At 41.3% G+C, this 23,959-nt stretch overlaps 1 protein-coding gene across 6 annotated transcripts in view; it reads right to left on the bottom strand.

The window, feature by feature from the left end:
* Positions 1 to 23,959, bottom strand: part of AOPEP (aminopeptidase O (putative)) — a 340,077-nt gene that overhangs the window by 107,233 nt on the left and 208,885 nt on the right. For 4 of the 6 annotated variants that reach the window (XR_006210295.1, XM_042963287.1, XM_042963288.1 and 1 more), the window contains exons 8-11: positions 19,446 to 19,550; positions 17,997 to 18,099; positions 17,257 to 17,364; positions 5,779 to 5,822 (exon numbers count right to left, since the gene is read on the bottom strand). Coding sequence is in view for 5 of the 6 variants with exons in the window: in XM_042963287.1 (XP_042819221.1) it covers positions 5,779 to 5,822; positions 17,257 to 17,364; positions 17,997 to 18,099; positions 19,446 to 19,550 (360 nt within the window). In the remaining variant the exon portion in view is untranslated. The remainder of the gene's footprint in view (positions 1 to 5,778; positions 5,823 to 17,256; positions 17,365 to 17,996; positions 18,100 to 19,445; positions 19,551 to 23,959) is intronic. The other 2 variants (XM_042963290.1, XM_042963289.1) reach the window with 1 other exon arrangement.

The following is a 23,959-nucleotide window of genomic DNA, read 5'->3' as shown; positions in this document are numbered from 1 at the left end:
AAGACCCAGGTTTCTCGACTCCCAGTGCCATGCAGATGTCAAACTGCACTGATGCCTATTTGGGAATTGCTAGTGGGGAATGGGACGCTGAACTACGAGAGGAAGATAAAAGCAGTAACTGCAGCTGCTAAAAAAACCATTATTTTTTTAAGGTACTAGAAGTGGCTTTACCTCCCAAAGAAGTTATAAGGGATGTGTGATTAATGCCTACTTTTTTTTAAGGAGGCTCACTGCCCAACATGCGGCTTGAACTCACAACCCCAAGATCAAGAGATCTACCGACTGAGCCAGCCAGGTGCCCCAATAATGCTTCATTTGCAAGGAAGAAATGGACTGCATGTTTGGAGGGAAAAAGTGACAATTATGTAGTTTTTGCTGTTTTGTCATAATTATTGAGGTGACAGTGCCGGTGAATTTTTAGGTTTGGATTTGGATATACAGCCATGGTAAAGCAAAAGTTGGCTTTTTCAAATCAAGACGCTCAGAGTCTAAGCCAGTGGTGAATGTTTTCCCTCTGAGATCATGTGGCTTAAAGCATCACAACAACAAGCAGAAGCAATTCCACTTCGCTGGGACCCAGGACTTACAGGAAATTACTCTTCTGCATGTCTGATCACTATGGAAATTGATTTTATACAGATAGCTAAAAGTACACAGGCCCACGATGCATGCCCCCATATTTGTACTAGCGAGCGGTACTTCTGCCTCATTACCCAGGCCTCCTGGATATCTGGAACAGCAGGTTGTTTCACCCTCCGGCTGGGAGAGTTCCCTCTCTGTACTCCTACATCCTGTAAGGCAACTCTGCATTTCAGGCGTCTGTCTCCAGTCCCTCTGAGCTATAAATGTGGTCACACATAGTTAACACGGCAGGAGAAAGAATATGCTGGACGCCCTGGCATAATGCTGGCTAGAGAAATAAGCTGTGTTTAAAGCTGAGAAAGTTTAAAGGCAATGGCTCTTCTCTCTGTGAGGTTAACATGCATAGAAATAGACCCAGGCTTGTGTGAAAATGGTATTGCGCTTGTGGTATTGCTTGTTCAGTTGATATCTGAGGGCGGAGTGACGAGGCTGGGTGGGCTGACCATCAGCTGTTTCTGCCACTTGTGCCTCTCAGCTTGTTGCTGACCAGAAGAGATGTCTTTATCACTCTGGCTCCCACCTGCAGCCTCTTGAGGTTCCAAAGATCACACACGCTCCATATCTCTAAAGGAAAGCACAACTTGCGCAACTTTCTAAAGCCCCTTGCAACTTTCACGTGAACTAAACTGCAGATGGGACGGACTTTGGAAGTGCAGGTACGAGATGCACTCAAGCACCGGGACCCTCAGTGCTCTGGTCTAAAATGGAAATGCCCTTGTTTGGCACATGACTGACATTCTGCATGGATTTTCAAATTTTAGTAATTTATGTTCTGGTTTTTAAAATTTTTTTACTTTAGAGAGACAGGGAGCGTGAGCAGGGCAGAGGGGCAGAGGGAGAGAATCCCAAGAAGGCTCCACATTGTCCGCACAGAGCCCAATGCAGGGCTCAGTTCCGCAAACCTGGGATCATGACCTGAGCTGAAGTCAAGAGTTGGATGCCCAACCAATGGAACCACCCAGGTACCCCGATAATTTGTCTTCAAGTTTTCTCTCTACAGTAGATACAAATAGTGTGCATCTCAGAACCGTGCACATGGTTACTTGTTTCTTGATCAAAAGGAGTCATTTGTGCTCGGGTAGATAATGAAGATTGCTGAAGTCACATTTATAAGCAAGTACTCCCTAGCTCTGTGGGGGAGGAAGGGTAGTGAATTAAACCAAACATAGGAACATGCACACACAGACATAATAATTGATGAGACCCACTGTTGATATGGCTGCAGTATCAGGTGGGCAGGGTGCTCTTGTATCAGGGCTGGTTGGCACCTAGGATCCGTTTGGATTTCCTTCTAAGCCCTTTCAGCTTTTTCTTCCCTTGGTCTCATAAAACATTAGCATTTAAACAGAAATCTCACGTTGAAGATGTGTGAAACACAGCTCCTCACCTTCCTCCCTCCACCTTCAAATCCTCTCCCTTTCACTCCCTCTGCCCCATACTGGTTCCTGAGACAAATCTCCCCTCTCTGAGCTATGTTTCCAGCGCTACCTCAGAGAATAACTGAGTGGCCAAGAAAGGTAGGTCAGGTCGTGCTGGACTCCTCCCTATAACTTCCAAAAACAACCAACCAAGTCTTACCTGTGGCCTCTCTGGAATATCCCTCAGATCTGCTCATTATTCTCAAACCCTCCTGCCACAACCCCTGCCGGGTTCCAGCTCTAGATCTTGCTGGGTGAACAGCTGTCTTGGTTTCTCATTGGTGGACTTCCAGTCCCTCCCACCCACATCTATCTTCCACAGCACCCCCCCTCCCCGCCCCCCGCCCCAGTATCTTTCAAACCTGCTGATGGCACTCTCCTACTTTAAACCTTCAGAGGTACTTCCTTGCCTCCAGGCTTGAGGCTAGGACATGGGGGGCCTTTCCCTGTATACCGAGGAGTCTGAAACTCCCAGGAGCACTCCCAGGAGTCACAATGATCTGTTTCACGTGTATCTTCAGCAGTGGATTAGGAGATCCCTGCGGGCTGGGCATGGAATCTATTCCTTCCCGTCCCCTAGTGTCCAGCCTTTATATAAAGCCTGGTATGGGAGGTGCTCAATAGATAATGTTAAATTAATCAAAGCAAAAGAACAATGCAAAAGCACTATGACACACAGGATGCTGGCTCCTGAACACTAACTGGTCTAATCTGAAGAACCTTGTCCCGATCAGAATGGCTCACGTGCCTAACAGATGTGCCCAGGGATCAGTTTGCAGCAGAGCCACAGATTAGAAGCTCTGGGGGTAGGTGTGGGGCCTTCGGAGACCCAGATAAAATTGGTACAATATGCTGCATAGGTAAAAGGGCAAACGGTCTGTTTTAATAGCTGAATTAGATTCTCAGTTTAGTTAGCAGGAAAGAAGATGTTTGAGTCTCAAAAACTATTCTGGTATACTTGCTGAAACAGATTCCTTGTAGGGAGGAAATGATGTTAACTTTTAAGGGGACTTTCACAAAGAAGCTTAAACCTGCTAGCCAAAACATGATCCTAACTGGGAGAGGCATCCTCTCCTATGGTGAAGGTTGCTGGTCGGTGGCCACTATCAAACAGACGGGGCTCTTCCACAATCACAACAAAAGTCTCTTTGTGGGTCCAACAGAATGTCCCTCAATAAATATTCACAATGATAAAATCCAGGTCCCCTGGAGCCGGAGGGCTCAGGGCCATCCAAATGAACTTCATAACCTTAGTAGCAAGAGGATGAAAAGAAAGACCTCCCAAACCAAAAATGCACTTTGTTGCTTCCATGAAATTTGCTGTATTTGTGCCCTAAGAGGTTCTTCTGAAACAATGTATAGTAACAGACTTCGGTAACAGCAATACACCATTTCCATTAATTTTCTTTTCTTTTTTTTCTTGCATTAGCTTCTAAGGAAACTGCTTAATTCTACCAGAGGGCATGAAAACTTATTTCAGGGAGGTACAGAAAAAAAGAAAAGAAAAAAAAAAAAAAATATATATATATATATATACACTGTTGTTCTTGACCTTAGGAATAATGGCCACATCTGATGTGATTTTTGCATAAAGAAAACCCATATCTCTGCTTTAAAAGAAAGGATTGTAAATCTGAAACATTTTAGACTTTCCAAAACAAACCACACTTCCTTCAGGAGCAGCCTCGTGAAAAGCTAATTATCTTGGCCAATTACTAAGCTCCATGCAATCTCCCCGTATAAGATTTCCTACAGCATCAAAAGGCATGAACATGAAGAGGCAGAAATAAAGGATTTATCAAATAATAGAGGTATGTTCATTCTGTATGGTGCACTGGTTTGCTTTATGTGTGTGTATTCACATCTAATTTTATTTTATTTTTAAAGTTTATTTATTTTGAGAGAGAGAGAGAGTGAGTTAGTAGGGGAGGGGCAGAGAGAGAGAGTGAGACAGAGAATCCCAAGCAGGCCCTGCACTAACAGCACGGAGCCCAATGCGGGGCTCAAACCCACGAACCGCACTATCATGACCTGAGCCAAAACCAAGAGTCAGGCGCTTAACCAAATAAGCCACCCAGGCACCCCCACATCTAATTTTTAAAAGTAAGTGGCTAATTGGAATTAGAAGTAGAATTGGAATTGGAATTAGAACGTGAAAGATGGGAGTTAAGACAAAAGGGCAGGCAAAAATCTGAAAGATGGGAGTTAAGACAAAAGGGCAGGCAAAAATCTAACACTTAGAAAAAAATCTTCATGTCTTCACAGCCCCTGGAAACTCCCCTGAACCTATATGTCATCTTCTGGTGGCATAAACACTGCCACCTTCCCTTTAAGACATTCATCTGGACTGCCTGTAAGACTGGCCCACCTACATGGAAGATGACCTTGTGTGGGTCCAAGTAGTGTCTGTGTGAAAGAATTCATTTCCACATTTGGAGACCCAGTGTGAGCATAAAAACATAGTTAAATCTGTGGGTCAGAAACGAGAGGAACATTGGCTCCGCTTCAAAGAAATGTTTGATTTCTCAAGATGCCCTCCTTTAAGGTTAAATACCAATTTTGCTATTAGAAATTATGTTTCAGGGTATTCACTTTTACTGTCTAAATGAAGACAGGAAATTAGAAGGAGAGGGTTGGAATGAACCTAGTCTAAACTTTGATGTAGGTCCTAAACCTCCTCCTCCTGTACGTGGTCAGCTCCTCGTGCCTCAGTCCTCTTACTGGTAAAATAGGGGCAGGCATGTAATGCACCAAACGGTGTTGGATGGAAGGTTAACTGAGTGTCTGCATATAGAAACCTTCCAATGAGTGCTGGCTCACAATAACCACTATGATGGGGCGCCTGGGTGGCTCAGCCAGTTGAGCATCCGACTCTTGATTTTGGCTCTGGTAGTGATCTCATGGTTGTGGGATTGAGCCCCATGTTGAGCTCTGTGCTGAGCATGGAGCCTGCTTAAGATTCTCTCTCTCCCTCTCTCTGCCCCACTCCCCTGCTTGCTCTTTCTCTGTCTAAAACAAAATTAAAAAAATAAAACGATAACCATTATGATGATGGTGGTGGTGGTGGAGGACTGCAATGAGGATTAAATGACTTACTGTATATAGATCCTATATACAGTGACTGATGCACAGAACATGACTATTGTTTTAACTGTATCAATCATTGATTGAGCACCTACTTTTCACAGGTATTATATCCTTTAATCCTCCCAAGGGTGAAAAACTGAAATTTGGAGGCATGAAGTAACGTGCTCTGAATCTCAGAGCTAGGAAGGAGCCACAGTGATGTAAGAACCTACCTAGGAGAACTTGACTTCAAATCCCAGGCTCTTATTACTACACTATGCTTTTACCTTCAATTAAACAGTATTTCCTTATATTAAGCTACATTAACTAGAGAACCCTAACCTAGAACTCTCCTCTCCTCCATTCTTTTTCACAGTAACTAAGGCCACAAAGTGTCCTTGGCTTGCCTCTTACACTACTTTCAGGGCTCATCTATTCTGGGCCCTCCCAAGGCTGCATGCCCTAACTCCCAACACCCACCTGGGCCTCACTCTCGGTCTGGTTGACTGTCCTGGGACTCCCTCCGCCTGGGAGGGAGTTAGTTAAGGGAGGAAGATTGAATTTTCTAGATTGTAACAAGCCAAACAATGGCAGGATCCTTTTTTAACATTAAAAGTAAAACCGGGCTCTTAATTCCTAAATTGGTCCTCACCTTTTCTCTTCTGGGATGTTCTCCAACAGCATTTGAAGGAAATCCTGGAATAAGAAAAAAGCAAACCATTAAAGATGTCCATCAATAAATAACTCTGTCCGGAATCATGCCAGAGACCGGGTGCTCCCAGCTGCTGACAGCTTACCTGGTAGGGAAGCCAGGCCTATGTTGACTTATTATATGATATATTGTATTTATTAATTTACCAGGGCTTCAATCCAATCAGTTAAAGAGATTTGTTTTGTAAAACCCACAAACAAATTGAAAAATGTACTGTTTGTTATTTTGACCTAACCCACCAATTTATTTTATTTCATGTTTAACTATTTTCAAAAGGCACCATCCTCTCTCTACTCAACCACATTCTCGTCATGAGCTTTCCCTAGAGATCCTGTTACAACTGGACAATCACAAGGCCAAGGGGCTAGTGACTAACTTGCAACATTCTTGCATTACTCTAAGGAAAGATAAAGACAGGCACCTGGCTTGCTCAGTTGGTGGAGCATGTAACTTTTGATCTCAAGGTTGTGAGTTCGAGACCCACGTTGGGTGTAAAGATTACTTAAAAAAAAAAAAAAAAAGATGAAGACAAAAATCAAGACAATTAATACCCCAGTGGAGGAACAAAGATGTCACAATTACAAAATGGTTCATGGGCCCATGCCTCCACAGCCTCTTCCATGCCGCTGTGAAATCCTCAATTATTTCACATTTAGGATCTTTCACTAATAGATTTTTCTAAACTAAAGGTATGACTTAAGACACACCCATTTTTCCCTTTATGATGGAAAATTTCAAACACACTCAAAAGTAGAGAAGAGTATAATTAACCTTCATGTACCTATCAACCCACGGCCAATCCGCCTTAACCTCTTACCTGCCTCCTGTACTATTCAGAAGTGAATCCCAAATGTTACACAATTGCATCAATCAATGTTTCAATAAATTATCTCTAAAAGATAAGGACTCTTTAAAAAAAAAAATAGCCATGGGGCGCCTAGGTGACTCAGTCGGTTGAGCGTCCGACTTCGGCTCAGGTCATGATCTCACAGCTCGTGAGTTCGAGCCCCGCGTCGGGCTCTGTGCTGACAGCTCAGAGCCTGGAGCCTGCTTCTGCTTCTGTGTCTCCCTCTCTCTCTGCCCCTAACCCACTCGCATTCTGTCTCTGTCTCTGTCAAAAATAAACAAACATTAAAAAAAAAAAATAGCCATGGGGCACCTGAGTGTCAGTCGGTTAAGTGGCCAACTCTTGATCTTGGCTCAGGTCATGATCTCACAACCCATGGGATGAAGCCCCTCGTCAGGCTCCTCGCTGATAGCACGGAGCCTGTCTGGGATTCTCTACCCCTTTCTGACCTTCCCTTGCTCTCAGGCAGGAGCTCGCTTTCTCTCTCTCTCCCTCTCTCTCTCTCAAAATAAACACACATTAAAAAAATAAAAATAAAAACATAATCACAATATCATAGGCCTAAAAATTTCACATATAAATGTTCAAAGTTACATTTATATTTAATTGGCACCTTAAGTACTGTGACCAATCTTTTCAGCCCATCTAATTCTAGAATCTCGATTTGGTCTCAACTAGGTTTGTCAGATAAAATACAGGATGATCAGTTAGATTGGGGGCATACTTACACTAAAAAATTATTTGCTGTTTATCTGAAATTTGAATGTAAGTGGATGTTATGCATTTTTATTTGCTGAGTGACCCCAGACTAGTGTTAACCCTAAGTTATCTTCAGGGTTTGATAATATTTATTTTGGATAAATGTAGAACATGAAAGAGAGAAGATGAATATTAAAGTTTCTAGGGACTTGATATTGAACAATAAACAAGGTCTATGCATGAAGTTTTTCTTTTAATAAATTGAAAACAATCTTTTACAACAGGTCCTTTAAAGAGGGACCTGTGTGTGAGTCCAACTGATCAAATAAGACACTACCAAATGACTCTCTTCAGAAAGAAGCCCCACCCTCTGCCCCAGCCCCAAGAACCAAGTCTTCAGATCCAGGGTCAGCTCGGGGCTCTGATGAGATCCATCTAAGTCATGGTGCAAGATGGAAGCAGCACTGACCTTCATATTACAAACAGATGGAACTGCAGAGAAATGGAAATCTGCAAATAATTTGTATGACAAGGTGTTCTCTCTCCATCATGGCACCAAGCATAGCCGCCATCCCTTTCTGTGTTTACAGGTGGTTAAGGCCATTTCTTCCACAGGCAAAGTCTCTCTAGTTGGAATACTAATGAAAGGTTTATTTCTCCTAACCTCCCTTCTCCTTCCAAGTTATTATTTGTCTACTGCTGCTTCACCTACAATAAATGATACAAAGAGCAACAAAACTAATTTTTAAAAAAATGTATTGTGTAGTCAGAATGGAAAAGGACAACTCCAAACAGAATAATGCCTCACATCTAAAGTCCTTCCTAGCACCTTCAGTAGATATATGGAGAAAAAAGAGGAAATGAGTAATATCTAAAATGTGAGGAATTATTATTAAAAAATTTTTTTTAATGTATATTTATTTTTGAGAGAGAGAGACAGAGTGTGAGTGGGGGAAGAGCAGAGAGAGAGGAAGACACAGACTCTGAAGCAGGCTCTAGGCTCTGAGCTGTCAGCACAGAGCCCGATGCGGGGCTCGAACTCATGAACTGTGAGATCATTGCCTGAGCTGAAGTTGGACACTTACCGACTGAACCACCCAGGTGCCCCTGTGAGGAATTATTTTTGTTTGAGGTTCTTAAAGTCATTATTTTTATAATTTAATTTTTTTAAATGTTTATTTATTTTTGAGAGAGAGAGAGAGAGAGAGAGAGAGAGAGAGAGAGAACAAGCAGGGAAGGGGCAGAGAGAGAGGGAGACACAGAATCCCAAGCAGGCTCTGAGCTGTCAGTACAGAGCCCAATGCAGGCTCTAACCTGTGAACCATGAGATCATGGCCTGAGCCAAAGTTTTATAATTTAAATAATTATTTTGTAAAAAAGTTAATTTAGAAATTAATTTGTCACAATCTGGTATACTGATTACTTTGCAAATATTTCTTTCATTGGCTTACTGATAGTATTCTTGCTTCTTAAAAATCTGAGTGCTGAGGCATGCCTGGGTGGCTCAGGCAGTTAAGCATCAGACTTCAGCTCAGATCATGATCTCACAGCTTGTGGTTTCAAGTCCCACGTCGGGCTCTGTGCTGACAGCTCAGAGCCTGGAGCCTGCTTTGTATTCTGTGTCTCCCTCTGTCTCTCTTCCCCTCCCCTACTCACACTCTGTCTCTTTCTCAAAAATAAATAAACATTGGGGCGCCTGGGTGGCTCAGTCGGTTGAGCGTCCGACTTCGGCTCAGGTCATGATCTCGCGGTCAGTGAGTTCAAGCCCCGCGTCGGGCTCTGTGCTCACAGCTCAGAGCCTGGAGCCTGTTTCAGATTCTGTGTCTCCCTCTCTCTGACCCTCCCCCGTTCATGCTCTGTCTCTCTCTGTCTCAAAAATAAATAAACGTTAAAAAAAAAATTTTTTTTTAAAAAATAAATAAACATTAAAAAATTTTTTTTAATCTGAGTGCCATAATTATAATTTACTAAGTTTGCTTCATCATCTCCTTATAGTCCATACTGACTCATCCCATATTCGTTCAGTAATTTATGCTCAATTATATAGAAGAGAAAGTGACGTTAACTCAATGACAAGGAGGAGAATTTAACTGCAAGAGAAGCAGGTAATTCAGAGTTAACTTTAATTCTTCCCTTTTGCATTTTTCAATCACAATTGGATCTTTCTTTATAGGACTACAGAACACAATGTTCCAGAATTTTGTGTGAATATAGGAAAAGTATAGGAGGTCTCCAAGAAACCTTGCTTCATTTTTGAGAAAGCAGGTCGTCATCTGCCTCATCCTGCCTCAGGGTTGAGACCTGCAGGTCACATGGCAGCTGGCTGGCGGCTTCCAACCAATGCTGGGGACAACAGGTCTAGAGGATCACGATGGATCACAAAACCCCAACACCTCGAGCATCTCTAAGTCATGGTGCCTGTATTCCCATGGGCTGTGTGAATGCCATCCACAGTGCTAGATCCATCCAATCCAAAGACATTCTTGGCCCCATTGCTGTATCAATGGAATCAACCCTGCTGGTCCTTCTTACTCCTTTTATAGACCTAATCATTAACCACAACCTGCTAGTTTTCCTGGCTCTTTTTGGAAATTGGCATATACCCCAGAGTGGACTCATGACAGAAGCTTTCCCCCTCTTCTCACAACAGGAGAATATAAAAGGAAAAATGTCTCCTATGGTTATTCTTTCCTTCACTACCTCTTTTCAATTCTTCCATCCAGCTTCTTTCTTCCCTTCAACATGTTGGCTGAATTTTAAGTTACAAATCTTAACTGGACAAGGAGGACTTTCCTTAAAGCCTGATTCTAGGATCATTGACAAAGTTAGCTAGCAACAAATGCCAGAGTCCCAGTTTGTCACCTCTACAGTATGCCTGAAAAAAAGATTAAAACCAAAGGCAAACCAAACCAAACTCAAAGCCCAAAACCCCTGTTGTTTTGACAGTGGGCTAGGATAAACTTTTATCTGGATCCTTGGAAATTGTTACAAGCCCTCACCCCAATCAAAAAATACATTCCTTGTGAATATTTTGTCATTTCCTACTGTCATAATAATCTGTATTCCTACTCTTGTAATAACCTATATAATCAGGTCAGTCCCAGATAGCTTAGTTTGATTAATACCTAATAACAGTGAATTAGGCATGATTAAAAAAAAAATACACTAATGTTTGGCACAAGGCTAATTTGGTAATTTCTTTTTTTTTTTTTTTTAATCCGGGTAAAAATATTCAATAAAAAGCAGGTACACATATATTCTACCAGACAAACTGACAATGGCTTGATAATTGCACAGGACTAGTGATTTCTTTCAGATGTTTTATGAATAATTACCATGGTCATGGGGAGAGGGAGGTAGGAGAGGCAAAACAAATAACCAAATAATTTAAGCAAGGACAGGGTTGGCAGGGTAAGAACTGAGAAATGAACTGGTCAGCAAGAAGTCATTGTTAACATGTAGTGGGGACTGGGAAGATGGTAATACCATAAAATATTGGACAGGTGGGGTTTCACAAGGGATATGATTAAGAAGTAAATTGGAAAAAGAAGAAATTGAAGGACTTCTTTTTTTAAATTTTTTTAAATGTTTTTATTTGTTTTTGAGACAGAGAGAGACAGAGCATGAACGGGGGAGGGGCAGAGAGAGAGGGAGACACAGAATCCGAAGCAGGCTCCAGGCTCTGAGCTGTCAGCACAGAGCACGATGCGGGGCTCGAACTCACAGAGGGCAATATCATGACCTGAGCTGAAGCCAGATGCTTTATCGACTGAGCCACCCAGGTACCCCTGAAGGACTTCTGAGCAAAGAACCTGGATCACAGCCTTACTCATCATTAAAAAGTAAAAAAAAAAAAAAAAAAAAAAAAAAAAATCAAAAAATTAAAATTAAAATTAAAAAAAAAAAAAAAAAGACAAAAAATGGCGGCACCGGCAGCATCCAAACAAGGAAAGAAGTACAGCGTCACGGCATAAATTTGAAAAGGAGACAATACTAAGGAAAGAAACATAAGAATCCAACACAGCCTTAAGCCCTCCCTCTGCACCACGCAACCTCATGCTTAGCAGTAGTGGGACTGGTAAATTGCCCAAACCCTGAAAATTCTCACAGATACCCACACATTTGGAAAGAAACAGGACTATCTTTACCTTTCCTCTACCACCACCACCACCGAGTCCTCTTCCTCCTTCTTCTTCTATTTATTTTTTATTTTATATTTCTTTTTGACCATGAAGGGACTAGAAATGTTTACTAGAGAGAGATAAGCAAAACCTGGGAAATAAACAACTGAGGAGGATGCTCTTTGATGGACTGTATAGCTTCTAGAGATCCAAGCAGAACTGGAGGAACACTATTGAGAGAGTATCTGCAGTGGGAAAAAGCTGCACCCAAATTAGGTGATGAGAATCTTTGCTGGGGACATTTAACAGAATTTCAAGAGTTAGTGCAGCCAAATTTTTGCAACAAAAGCTGTATGTAGCTCCAAGTGGAGCTCTTGCCCTTCACTCTCTCCATGCATTAACACCCAAGGTTGAAACTGTAGCTCAGAGGGAAAGAAAACATGTCTATGACAAGTTGGGAAAGAAATCAAGAACAAAGTTCTAATACATATGAGAATAAATAAAAGGTCAGGACAGGGCTACTTATACTGAGAATAAGCAACAAGAAAAGTATGGCAACTATGCAAATTAATGCAACAAAAACCCACATAAAGGGCGAGAAAGAACTAAGAAACATAAAATAAAAGACAAAGACTCCAGTCTTGAAGAAAACCTAATCCAAGGAACAGAAGAAAATTCTCTATGAACATTTACCCTATAAAATAATTTAAATATTATAATAAGAACATAAAGTCAGTAAAATGAAAGCTCAGACACAAGATGACAAACCAATGAAATGAGATGAAAAGAGAGATTTCTAAGCAAAGAAAATAAATTAAGGACCAAAATAATACCAGTACAGGAGCACCAATAATACAGAAACAGCAATAAAAACAGACATTAAAGAAAAAAAATTGCTATAATGTTATAACAACATTAATAACAAAAATAATATCATTTGAGATAAACACAGGCCATCAAGAACAAAAAGACAGAAGCAATTAGAAAATAAAAGATATGGAAGGCAAGAATGATATAAAATAGAGGCAGGTGCCTGGGTGGCTCAGTTGTTAAGCATCTGACTTCAGCTCAGATCATGATTTCATGGTTTGTGGGTTCAAGTCCCCACATCAGGTATCTTAAGCCCCGCTTTGGGTGAACACAAGCCCCACCTTCAGGAGAGGCCCGCTTCTCTCTCTCTCTCTCTCTCTCTCTCTCTGCCCTCGCTCACTTGCATCCTCTCTCCCAAAAAACAAAACAAAGATGATGTAACATAAGGATAACTGGTAACCTTGAAATTCAGGACCCTTCAAGGGAAAAAAACCCAAATGTGTTCAAACATACAGCTAAGACAATTTTACTAAAAGAAGGAAGAACAGAAGGTAAAACTGGAAGTGCACACTCCTTTCTAGGGAAAAACAAACAAAAACAAAAAACTGATGCAGACTCATAGACACCGAGCTATTTTCTGAGTCAATTACTAAATGTCACAGATAAAAGAAAAAGAATCCTTCTTTCATCTGAGTGGTATATAGAGGAAAAAGTAGTTTCTACAGCTTTATTAATGTCAGGAGGCAGGTTAAGCAACATCCACAAAGTTCTGAGGAAATGAAAACGTGACCCAAGAATCTTATACCAATCCAGTTTGTAATTCAACTATAAAGGCAACAAACATTCTCAAGCACATACGAACTCAAAAATCACAGAAGCAGTGAGTCTTCAACTTGAACATCAATTTGATAACAAGTCCAGCCAACAAAAAGTCAAATCAAAATATGGCACTCCTAAATACATAAGCATGAAACAGTGACAGGTGGTGAAAGTGAAGTCCTTTACATACAGAGCTAAGACTATACAACTGTGAAAAGTATGGCTACAGCACATACTGTAAAGGATATAAACCTTAACTATGTGAAAATATTCACTAAGAAAAGTTTCAAATTGGGGGAAAAGTAGTAGAAATACATAACTGCTAATTTCTTCAGCTTTTACAGAAGTGAATAAACAAATGCTTTCTAAAAAGAAAATAAATAGCTAAAGAGAAAAAAATAATTTCAACCTCAAAGACTTTTTTGTAATCATCCTTCTTAACTATAGAAGACTCTTTTCTCTCTTACATGTATCTGAAGTTCAGGAAAGTTTTTTGCATTCACTAGTTTCTTTTTCATTTGTTAAATTCAAGTAAAATAAAGTTGAAAACACTTCATTAAAAAGCACATACAATATAATCCTATTTTTATAAAATTATTTTATTTTTAATTTTTTTTAACGTTTATTTATTTTTGAGACAGAGAAAGACAGAGCATGAACGGGGAGGGTCAGAGACAGAGAGGGAGACACAGAATCTGAAACAGGCTCCAGACTCTGAGCTGTCAGCACAGAGCCCGATGCAGGGCTTGAACTCATGAACCGCGAGATCACGACCTGAGCCGAAGTCGGACGCTTAACCGACTGAGCCACCCAGGCGCCCCTATAAAATTATTTTAAAATATATCTTTGTGTCTATACATGTGTACACACATACACACACATATATACACTATATACAGATATACATCCAGATACATGTATACATATCATCTATAACATATAGAAAGGGAGAAATAGAGAGTATAATTCCTGGAATGAAGTTCACCTAATATTCATTATGGGTATTTATAGGTGGTGGGATTTTAAATATTATTTCACATTCTTCTTTGTACTTTTATGTATTGCTTGAATTTTTTTTTATAATGAGTATGTGTCAGTGAAAAAGCCATAATTTCCAAACTTATTGTGGTACTGGCAGAAATAGAGATTGATGGAATGGAATTAATAGTCCAGAAATAAACTATAGATAAAATAAAGTCAACTGACTTTCAGCAAGGATGCCAAGACAATTCAATGGAGGGAAAGAATAATCTTTTCAACAAATGGTCATGAGACAACTGAATATTCACATGCAAAAGAATGGAGTTACATCCCTACCTCACACCATATATAAAAAATTAACTCAAATGGATAAGAGACCTAAATGTAAGAGTTAAAGCTATAAAACACTTAGAAGAAAACATAAGAGTCAATCTTCACAACTTTCAATTAGGCAATGGTTTCTTACATACCATAGCTAATGTATAAGCATCCAAAGATAAAAAAGATAAATTGGACTTCATCAAAATTAAAAGTTTTTGTGCTACAAAGGACATTATCATGAAAGTGAAAAGACAGCCCATAAAATGAGAAAGAACATTTGCAAATCATATATTTGAAAAGGGATCTGAATCTAGAATATACTAAGTACTCTTAAAACTCAAAAATAAGAGACAACCCAAATGAAAAATTGGCAAAGAATCTAAATAGACATTTCTCCAATGGAGATACACAAAAGGCCATGAAAAGATGCTCAATATTGGGGTGCCTTGCTGGCTCAGTGGGTAGAACACCAGTCTCTTGATCTCAGGGTCATGAGTTCAAGTCTTGAGGGTGGAGCCACTTTAAAAAATGCTCAAGATCATTAATTCTCAGAAAGATGCAAATTAAAACCACTTCACACTCACTAGGATGGCTATTACAAACAAAACAAAACAAAACAAAACAAACAAGAGAACAAGTGTTGGTAAGGATGGGAAGAAATAGGAACCCTTGTGTACTGCTGGTAAGAATGTAAAATGGTACAGCTGCTGTGGAAAACAGTATGGCAGTTCCTCAAATACAATTAAAAGATAAGAAGGCAGGGACTCAAACAGATATTTGTATACTAATGTTCAAAGCAGCATTATTGACAAGAACCAGAAGGTGTAAATAACCCAAGCATCCATCAACAGATGGATAGAAGAACAAAATGTGGTTAGATACATACAATGGAATATTGAGTCATAAAAAGGAGGGAAATTCTGACATGTGCTCCAACATGGATAAACCTTGAAGACATTATGCTGAGTGAAATAAGTCAGACATAAAAGAATAAGTATCGTACGATTCAAACTCATGAGTAGTCAAACTCATAGAGATGGGAAGTAGAATGATGGTGGCCAGGGGCTGGGGGAAGAAAAGAATGTGGAGTTATTGTTTAATGGATACAAGTTTCAATCTGGGAAGATCAAAACATTCTAGAGATGGATGGCGGTGACAGCTGCACAACAATGCGGATGTACTTAATGCACCGAACTACACATTTCAAAATGGTTCCAATGGTAAATGTTGTTATGTACATTTTACCCAAGTTTAAACAGTAAAAACTAAAATTAAAAAAGAAAGATGAAGTACTGCTACGTGCTACAACATGAACCTTGAACACACTGTACTACATGAAAGAATCCAGCGCAAAAGGCCACATATGATATGACTCCATTTTCACGGAAGGCCCAGAACAGGCAAATCCATGGAGACAGAAAGTAGGTTAGTGGTTGCCTAGCACTGGGGGGAGATGGAAACGGGGCGGGGGCTGCTAATGGATTGGAGGCTTCTTTTGGGGGTGATGAAAATGTTCTGAAATTACAGCGTGGTGATGGTTGCACGATCTTGCAAATATACTAAAACAACCAACTTGTACACTTTAAAAGGGTGAAATTTATGGTATGTGAATTATATCTCAATAAAGCTGTTATGTGAAAACAATAAAGCTGTTGTTCACAGAAGATAAACAACAGAAAAACCGAGCAATTTGGTGGAGGGGGGCACTAAGTATTTCACGGGAAGTTGAAATCGGAACCTCCGAAGTCACGGTAAATGTGAGGCACTCATTTAACAATGCAGTATCTTGGTGAGAAGTGGTTTTAAGCAGTAGGAGTTTGGGCTAATCAGTCAACCAAGCATATAAGACTTCTGAGCCCCCTTTCGAGATGTCTTTCCAAATACATGCTTAGGAACACCTTCCTTTCCCCCGCAACCAAAAGAAAAAAAAGAACGTAGAAGCAAGGAACAGCCATCCAGTCTTGTCACATCATGCTATTCCCTTCACAAGTGTTTAGACTGTGCATGCACATCTGTTACATCTAACACTGTGGGCAATGTGACTTCAAGACTGTGTATGAGCACCACTGTCAAATAGCAAAAATACCCATCAGACCAATCTGTGCTGAGGCTGCATCTTCTATTCTCTATCAGTTATGAGTGCTGTTTTCAGAGCCTCTCCCTCTTTGTTAACTTTCTTGCTATGTGCAGCCCGGCCTCATGCCAGTATAAGCTGACAGTGTCTTTCTCTGATAGTTTTGTGGCCAGGCTACCTGACTATGTCAGTGTATCTTTTTATTAATCTATTTGTTTATAAAATATATATGGCACATGTACTGTACCAACTGTATATTAGGTACTGGTGACGTAAAGAGCATGGTCTGGCCTTGTTGAACTTATACACAGAGTGGAGGAGACAGAAAAAAGCAAATGGACCCACAAATGAAAATATAATTATAAATAATGGGAATGACAATGAAGGTTATGATAAGGGCAAAGGGGAAAGAATAACACGGTGGGTGCACCTTTGCTTGCAAAGATCATTCCAGGTAGAGAGAAGAGAGGGACTGCGCTGCTTCTGTTTTTAGGGTCACTTAAGGTGCAACTATCCACACCACTGTGCACAGGAACAGCTTTGGGTTACAGCCTGTCCCAAAGCTATAGGGAGGTCAGCCTCCCTGAAACAACACTGCCCTGTGTCCACTTCGTTAACTTCCTATTTTTCTTACTGCATTAAATCGTAAATCTTTCCCCTACTTTTTAATACTCACATAACCTAGTCCCTACATACCACACTCCCTCCAATTATATATCATGGACTCATGATGACTCATAAATTACCTGAGAAAGAATCAACTGCCCATGAAAGGTGTGCACAAATTTTCTTAAAAATGCAAAATAGGTGTCATCTCCAAGTCTTTGGGCAAGGAACCGGAGAAGGAAATAGCCCTAGAAGAAAGGAGGGGGAAAAAAAAAAAGATGCCTGTCAGGGGTTTGTGAGAAAACACAGCCAACTCTAACTCACCCACCAGTGCTTTATGCACATGTAAAGTGTTCTTTCTGGCCTGTCCTGGGCTGCCTTCCATACCCTTACCAGTAAGGCGGGTCCTGGAAATTAAGGAAGGCCTACTTTGCTTGCAATTCTTCGGTTAATGGTATCACCATCTTGTTTTTCCTTTGTTTACATGAAGCCTGATGTCCATCATGGACCAAAAGTGAAGAGGGGCCCAGCTCCTGCCACCCTCAGCTATGAGGAAAAGCCTTTGCAATGTAAAATACTTCCTTATTACTCCTGTCTTCTACTTGGAACCTAACAGCAATTTCAAGATTCTGTTCTTCAAAAGTGACAGGAAGCAGAGGGAAGGGAAGTGCAGGGCAGGGAATTTGATTCATGTCTCATTTGGGGGGTATGACATGTTTTAATTATGCGACAATCAAGATATCTTCCCAGTCAAATGACATTACAATGTGGATAATGTTTTTGTTTGGCACCAGCCATGTGATTAGTCTTCCCTGGTTACATGTATAACCTAAAAAGTGCTGCCCCATAACAACTGGCCTCTGCCACTTGCTACACGTACCTTTAAATAATGAACCTGCATGAAGACCTTCTCAGGATTGAGCCCATGTTTGACGACAGATGATCCTGAGTCACTCACATGGCCAGTCTTCTCTTTATTGGGTCTAAAATGATGCAGAAAAATTTTAAGTATGCGCATTCTGAACTAATTAAACCGTAACATCATCTTATTTCTTATTTTCAAAGTTGCTCAACAGTGTCTGAGTTCTGTTCAATTGTACCAGGTATAATTTAAAACAGTTTATATTATAAATTCATGTACTAAACAAGGAGGGATTTATATTTGGGTTGGCAACCTGAGGTTGGCTATTGGCAATATTTTACATCATCTTATCCAAGATTAAAGCTTGCCAGACCCTCAAGGAATCTGAGCTCCAATATGAATTATTTAAGAACCGATGGGCTTTTCTTTCAGTGGGAGTGATGAACTGGGAAATGCAATGGAAAATGCAGCTTTACTTGGAAGGATAAAGAATTAATATCATTTTCAAAAAATTCTGAAAGCCCCAATGTTATCCACTTCTCTTAATTTGCATTTAAGTAGTTCAAGGCTTAAGAAATGTTTGTACTCCGAGGCCATTTTACAATCTCAAAAACAAAAACAGAAGTTGTAGAAGCCCACGTTTTTAGAACTGGAAGACATTGACATCCTACATGTTAACCTTCTTGCTTCACAAATGAGGGAAACTGAGGCACACCGAAATTAAGTCTGCATCCCCAGTCTCCCAGCTTGTTTCGACTTGTGGTGATATCAGCATTGAAACCAATGTCTGCTTATTATCTATCAGGGTGCTTTTCATTTTGCTCTATAGTGTCAAGTATTTTTTAAAAATCCCTTTAAAAATATAAGTGCATAACAAAGAAGCTTCAACAACTAGCTAAAATCAAAATAAGTGGCAAGGTATTTGCAGCCTTCAGCTGTTCTAAAACCAGTCACTTATTGGACACACTGAAGAGCATGATTTGGGGTGAGGGGAGGGAAGGGCTGACCAGAGGGCTGACATATCAGACAGGGGGGCGCTTATTTTTCCAAAGTAGTGTGGTGTTTCAAGGTACCTGGCCTTTAATCTGAGAGACCTGGTGTCGAATCTCAACCCCACTTCTTACTACTTGTTAATTACTGGCAGATTACTTAGATTCTCTTGTCTTCAATTTACTCATCTGCAAACCAGGACTAATCCTACCTAACTCCCCAGGTCCTATGGAGAATAATTGAGAAAATACATGCAAAGCCCCTAGCAAGGGCCAGGGATACAATAATTACTCAATCAACTTAATAAAATCTTTGAAAGCAACAAATACTGCTAAATTCAAGGTTGGTCATCTGATATTAGAGGCAACGGATTTCAGTGGCTCACCCATGCAATCCATATGCTCACAGACACAAGGGTGTAAGGACGCTGTACCCAAATGGAAGTATCTGAGGATGGCCCAGCTTGCTGGTCAGTACCTTTGCAGTGTGTTCAAGCTGCCAAGCCAGAACCTCTGATTAAGTCTCTGCTGAATATTCCAGTACATTATCCCGGCAGACACAAGGCACGGGACCAGCAGATTCCTAAAGGAGAGACAACAACTGGCCGATGGAGCTAACTGCATAGTTTCCATTTTTGTGCTTGATCCCTGACTTACATACATGACCATACTTGCGGCTATAACTAGTCTCTTTCATCTTCATTTAAGACTCCATTGAAACGCATCGGCTTTATTCCTGCTCTCAAGTTTGTCCTGGGATTGAGCGTTTTTATAAAGAAAGCCGCACTGGCTTTGATAGGGAAAGCCCACCACCCACAGCCTTGGCAGGAGGAAGGCTTCTCAGAGTCGGCTTGAATTCAAACCAGCTTTCCCAGCCCCAAGAGAGGCAGACTTGGCTGTGAGTGTCTTAGGCCTTAAACTTTAAACTGAGACTATCAGAAGGGGAGGGACACAGAAGACCAATGTAAATGTCTGCTCTGAAGGTTGCCTTCTAGCTCAAGTTCCTGACGACACCTTTATTTTATTTTATTTTATTTTATTTTATTTTATTTTATTTTATTTTATTTTATTTTTAAAGTTTATTTTTGAGAGAGAGAGAGAGAGAGAGAGAGAGTGAGCAGGGGAGGGGCAGAGAGAGAGGGAGGCACAGAATCTGAAGCAGGCTCCAGGCTCTGAGCCATCAGCCCAGAGCCCGACGCGGGGCTCGAACCCACAGACCGTGAGATCATGACCTGAGCCAAAGTCGGACGCTCAACCGACTGAGCCACCCAGGCGCCCCTGATGATGCCTTTAGTTGGTGCTCCTTTTTTCCTTTGCCTAAAAATGTCTTTCCAGAAAGCGTCCCTCTCTTACTTTGTTCTTCCACCTTCTCCAAATGAAGAGGTGTTCAAGAAAATTCTTTTATGCTCACAGCATCCAAGGCAAACGTACAGGTCTCCAAGAGGTTCCTTTTAAAGTAGACGTTGTGGCGGAGAGAGCAGTGTGCAGGCAAGCTTTGTGAGAAATCAAAGGGAGTGGTTTTTACAAGGAAAAGATACTCCATGAGCGGGAAGAAGGTGACTTGCTCTGCTGTCCTACTTCGGTTCTCATGATGCCATTTACCCCCAGGTCTGTGCAGAGAGACAAAGCACAGAGAGAAAGCAGGAAACAAAGGAACTACCATTCCATGCAAAAACAGATGACTCTCCTGGGTGAGTGACAGGAGGCACACCTAAAAAGAGCACATGCCAATGTATGATTGCATTTAAATAATTGTAGTCAAAGAACAGGCAAAACAGACCTTTGAGAATGGAGATCAGAACAATGGTTACCCTTGGGAGCAAGTATTGACAGAGCAGGGAAAAAGAGGAGGGTCTCTGAGATGCTGGGAACATTCTATATATTGATCTCAGTGGTACTTTCACAAGGATACATAGGTAAAAATATAATGAGCCATCTAGAAGTATCTGTGTGCTTCATGCATGTTACATTTCAGTTAGAAAGTTAAGAAAAAATAGACGCACGTGAAGCAGTACACATTTTGTGAGAATAAAAGGGAATCTGTGTAGAAAGGGAGTTTGCTGTTCATGTGCTGAGAACACATGACTAGCATTAACGAAGCCCTCTACACCTGAGGACCAATGAAGTACGTTTTTCTTTATTTTAATTTTTTTTAATGTTTAGTTACGTATTGAGAGAGAGAGAGAGAGAGAGAGAGAAAGAGAGAAAGAGAAAGAGAAAGAGAAAGAGAAAGAGAGAGGGAGGGAGGGGCAGAGAAAGAGGAAGAGAGAGAATCCCAAGCAGGCTTCGTGTTGTCGGTGCAGAGCCCAACTCAGGGCTTGATCTCACAAACTGCAAGATCATGACTTAAGCCGAAATCCAGAGTTGGCGGCTCAACCGACTGAGCCACCCAGGTGCCCCTGCAGTATGTTTTTCAAACGACACTGTGAGAGGCAGGAAGAGCTGTGGCAAATGTAATTTGGCTCAATCCCATTCTCATCCACCTTCTCTCCTGCCTCTTATACAATTAAATCTGAAAAGTTAAATGCTCACTTTCCAAGTGTCCTGGCAGCTATGAATAGTCAGAAGACACGGTCCAGGTCAATGGGACAAAAGCAGATGTCTACTGTGGTTGAAGTGGGGTTCTTGGAAAGCTTTTGCTTTCCTTACAAAAGAGGGAAATATGACTGGAAGATGGAGGTACAGCAGCCACCTTGCAACCTGGAGGCAGTAAGTCAATATGCTATGGAGACTAGAATCAACCAAAGAAATAACATAAATAGTCTTTAATGGTATCATTCGGCTGCTGGCCAGCCCGAGACTGACTGCCTTCAAACTTTTTATTGTCTGAGAAAAAGAACCCTCATTTGTTTAAGCCAAAATCGCTTTATTCTATTAATTGTAGCCAGATTCATTCCTGATGGATGGAGAATGGAACTAATACTAACAGCTACCATTTCCTGTGCCAGGTACTCTGCAGAGTTCTTCTTACATATGACGTCCTTCTACCCTCACAAGAACCTGCTGGGACAGGTACTATGATTATGTCCATTTAAAGTGCTGGAAAGTGAGGCCTGTGGAAGACCACAAAGCCAGTTAGTGGCAGAGTTGAGGCTGGAACACTGAAGTCCTTGCTGAACTCTGAGGTGTCCCCAAGATCCAGGCCCCCGTGGTGGATGCGCCAAATAGAAGTGGAGAAACTGGGACAGGTGGCTTACCCTCCCTGAAGCTCAGTTTCCTCACCTACCCAGAGCGTGATGACGCTCAGATAACATGAAGGCACTTTGTGAATACAAAAGTGTTAAGCATCTCTCTAACATGACACACCAGTGTTTATTTCCTTGGCTGGAATACATGGAATGTGGGAGATCAAGTTACCAAGGTCGTTTGGGCTTAAATGTCCTTGGTCTTTGTTGGACCTGGCACCAAATGCAACAACCGAGATTAGCATGACCTTTCCCTTCCTTGCCTCCTTCCTTTTCCGCTGCGCTCAGAAGCAATATGGACATTGAAAGAACTGTCAGATAGCAGTGATCTTTGATAACACAGTGATTTCACTTAGACTCAAACCTCCCGAAGAAAGGACCAATTCTGTAGGAGTATCACCAAAGGTGGGATTTGGGAAAATGCCTCCGAAAGGTGCTCAGGCGTGTCAGCTTGGGTCTGAACACCTCCTGTTCTGCCACCGCCCAGACGGGCCGTCTGCCAGCCTTCTCCATCTCCTACCCCTTGGCAGTAGAAGTGAGAGCCACGAGATATCTTCATCTATAAATTCTCCACTGTTGTGCCTGAGCCAGAAACTAAGCATCCCAGAAATGAGAGAGAAAGAAATGAGACCACAGGCCGTTAGCTTTTCAACATGCTTGTCTGTCTATCCATCACAGCTGACCTGCCAGGTGTGAAAGGCCAGGAGTTGGGCCTCACTCATGCCACCACAATGGAGGAAGTTAAACACTACCTTTGTCCAGAAACTGGCCTCCTGGTACTTATCTGAGCCCCACATACGCATGTGGGACCTACAGAGGAAGCAGTGTAAACACTGGGTAAGAGTTTGGGTGTGAATTTTAACTCTGCCGCTTAAGAACCACGCAAGTCAAGCAACCCCACGAAGCCTGTTCTTTCATCTGTAAAAAAGGGGACAGCGATCGTGACCATGACACCTCATCAGGCTGTTGTAGCATCTAGTAGCACTTAGCCAGAATTCCTGTTGGCATTTTGTATGCACAGCATGAATGCTGTCATCGGCATAATGCATTCTGACTGGAGTTCAGGGAACACCAGCTGACCCCGCCTATGACAGGCAAAGGCATTAACAAAAGACCTCACTCTGTGGTCCTACACATTATCACTAGGGGAAGCTGGGCGAAGGGTACACAGAACCTCTAGTTTTAATAACTTCGTGTGAGTCTAAAATTACTGCAAAATAAAAAGTATTTTAAAGAAGGTACGGCACAGTAATGAGGACTTACACCTTCCCTTTGAGAAACCCAATTTTGAGTGTAAACCCTGCAGGGGTCAGTCTTTAAATCTGCTCCTTGAAGAATCAGCAGAAAACGAATAAAAAGAAACAACAAATTTCAGGTGTTGCCTAAAGTTCTTGTGAGCTAGGTCTGGGCATATTTCTGACACACAAGCCCATAGTCTACACCACTCTGTGAGAAGATTTCTAAAATCCTGGGTAAAAAATGAAGGCGCAAATAATTCAAAGTACAGGAATCTTATATTCTCCATTTGTTTTTGCAGCAACTTTCCCATCTATAAAATGTGCATCCTTGCCACCGACCTGACTGTGGACTGTGCTACCAGAGAGAAGTGGACAGAAAGTTGTGCACACCTTTAACTAATGAAGTTGTGTTGTGTCAGAGCTACCGTTTGGCAAGTTTGATTATCTGTGTGCTTTTCACAATGGATTTAACAGTTATCCAGCCTGAAGGTTCTCTTCCCCATCAGGGACCATTATCCTGTAGCAGACACAGCAGGATATTGCTCTGGTGTTGAAAAAGGCAATTGCTA

The sequence above is a fragment of the Panthera tigris genome, chromosome D4 (genome assembly GCF_018350195.1).
Source record: "Panthera tigris isolate Pti1 chromosome D4, P.tigris_Pti1_mat1.1, whole genome shotgun sequence".
Taxonomy (NCBI): Eukaryota; Metazoa; Chordata; class Mammalia; order Carnivora; family Felidae; genus Panthera; species Panthera tigris.
This window is presented reverse-complemented; position numbering and strand designations above follow the sequence as displayed.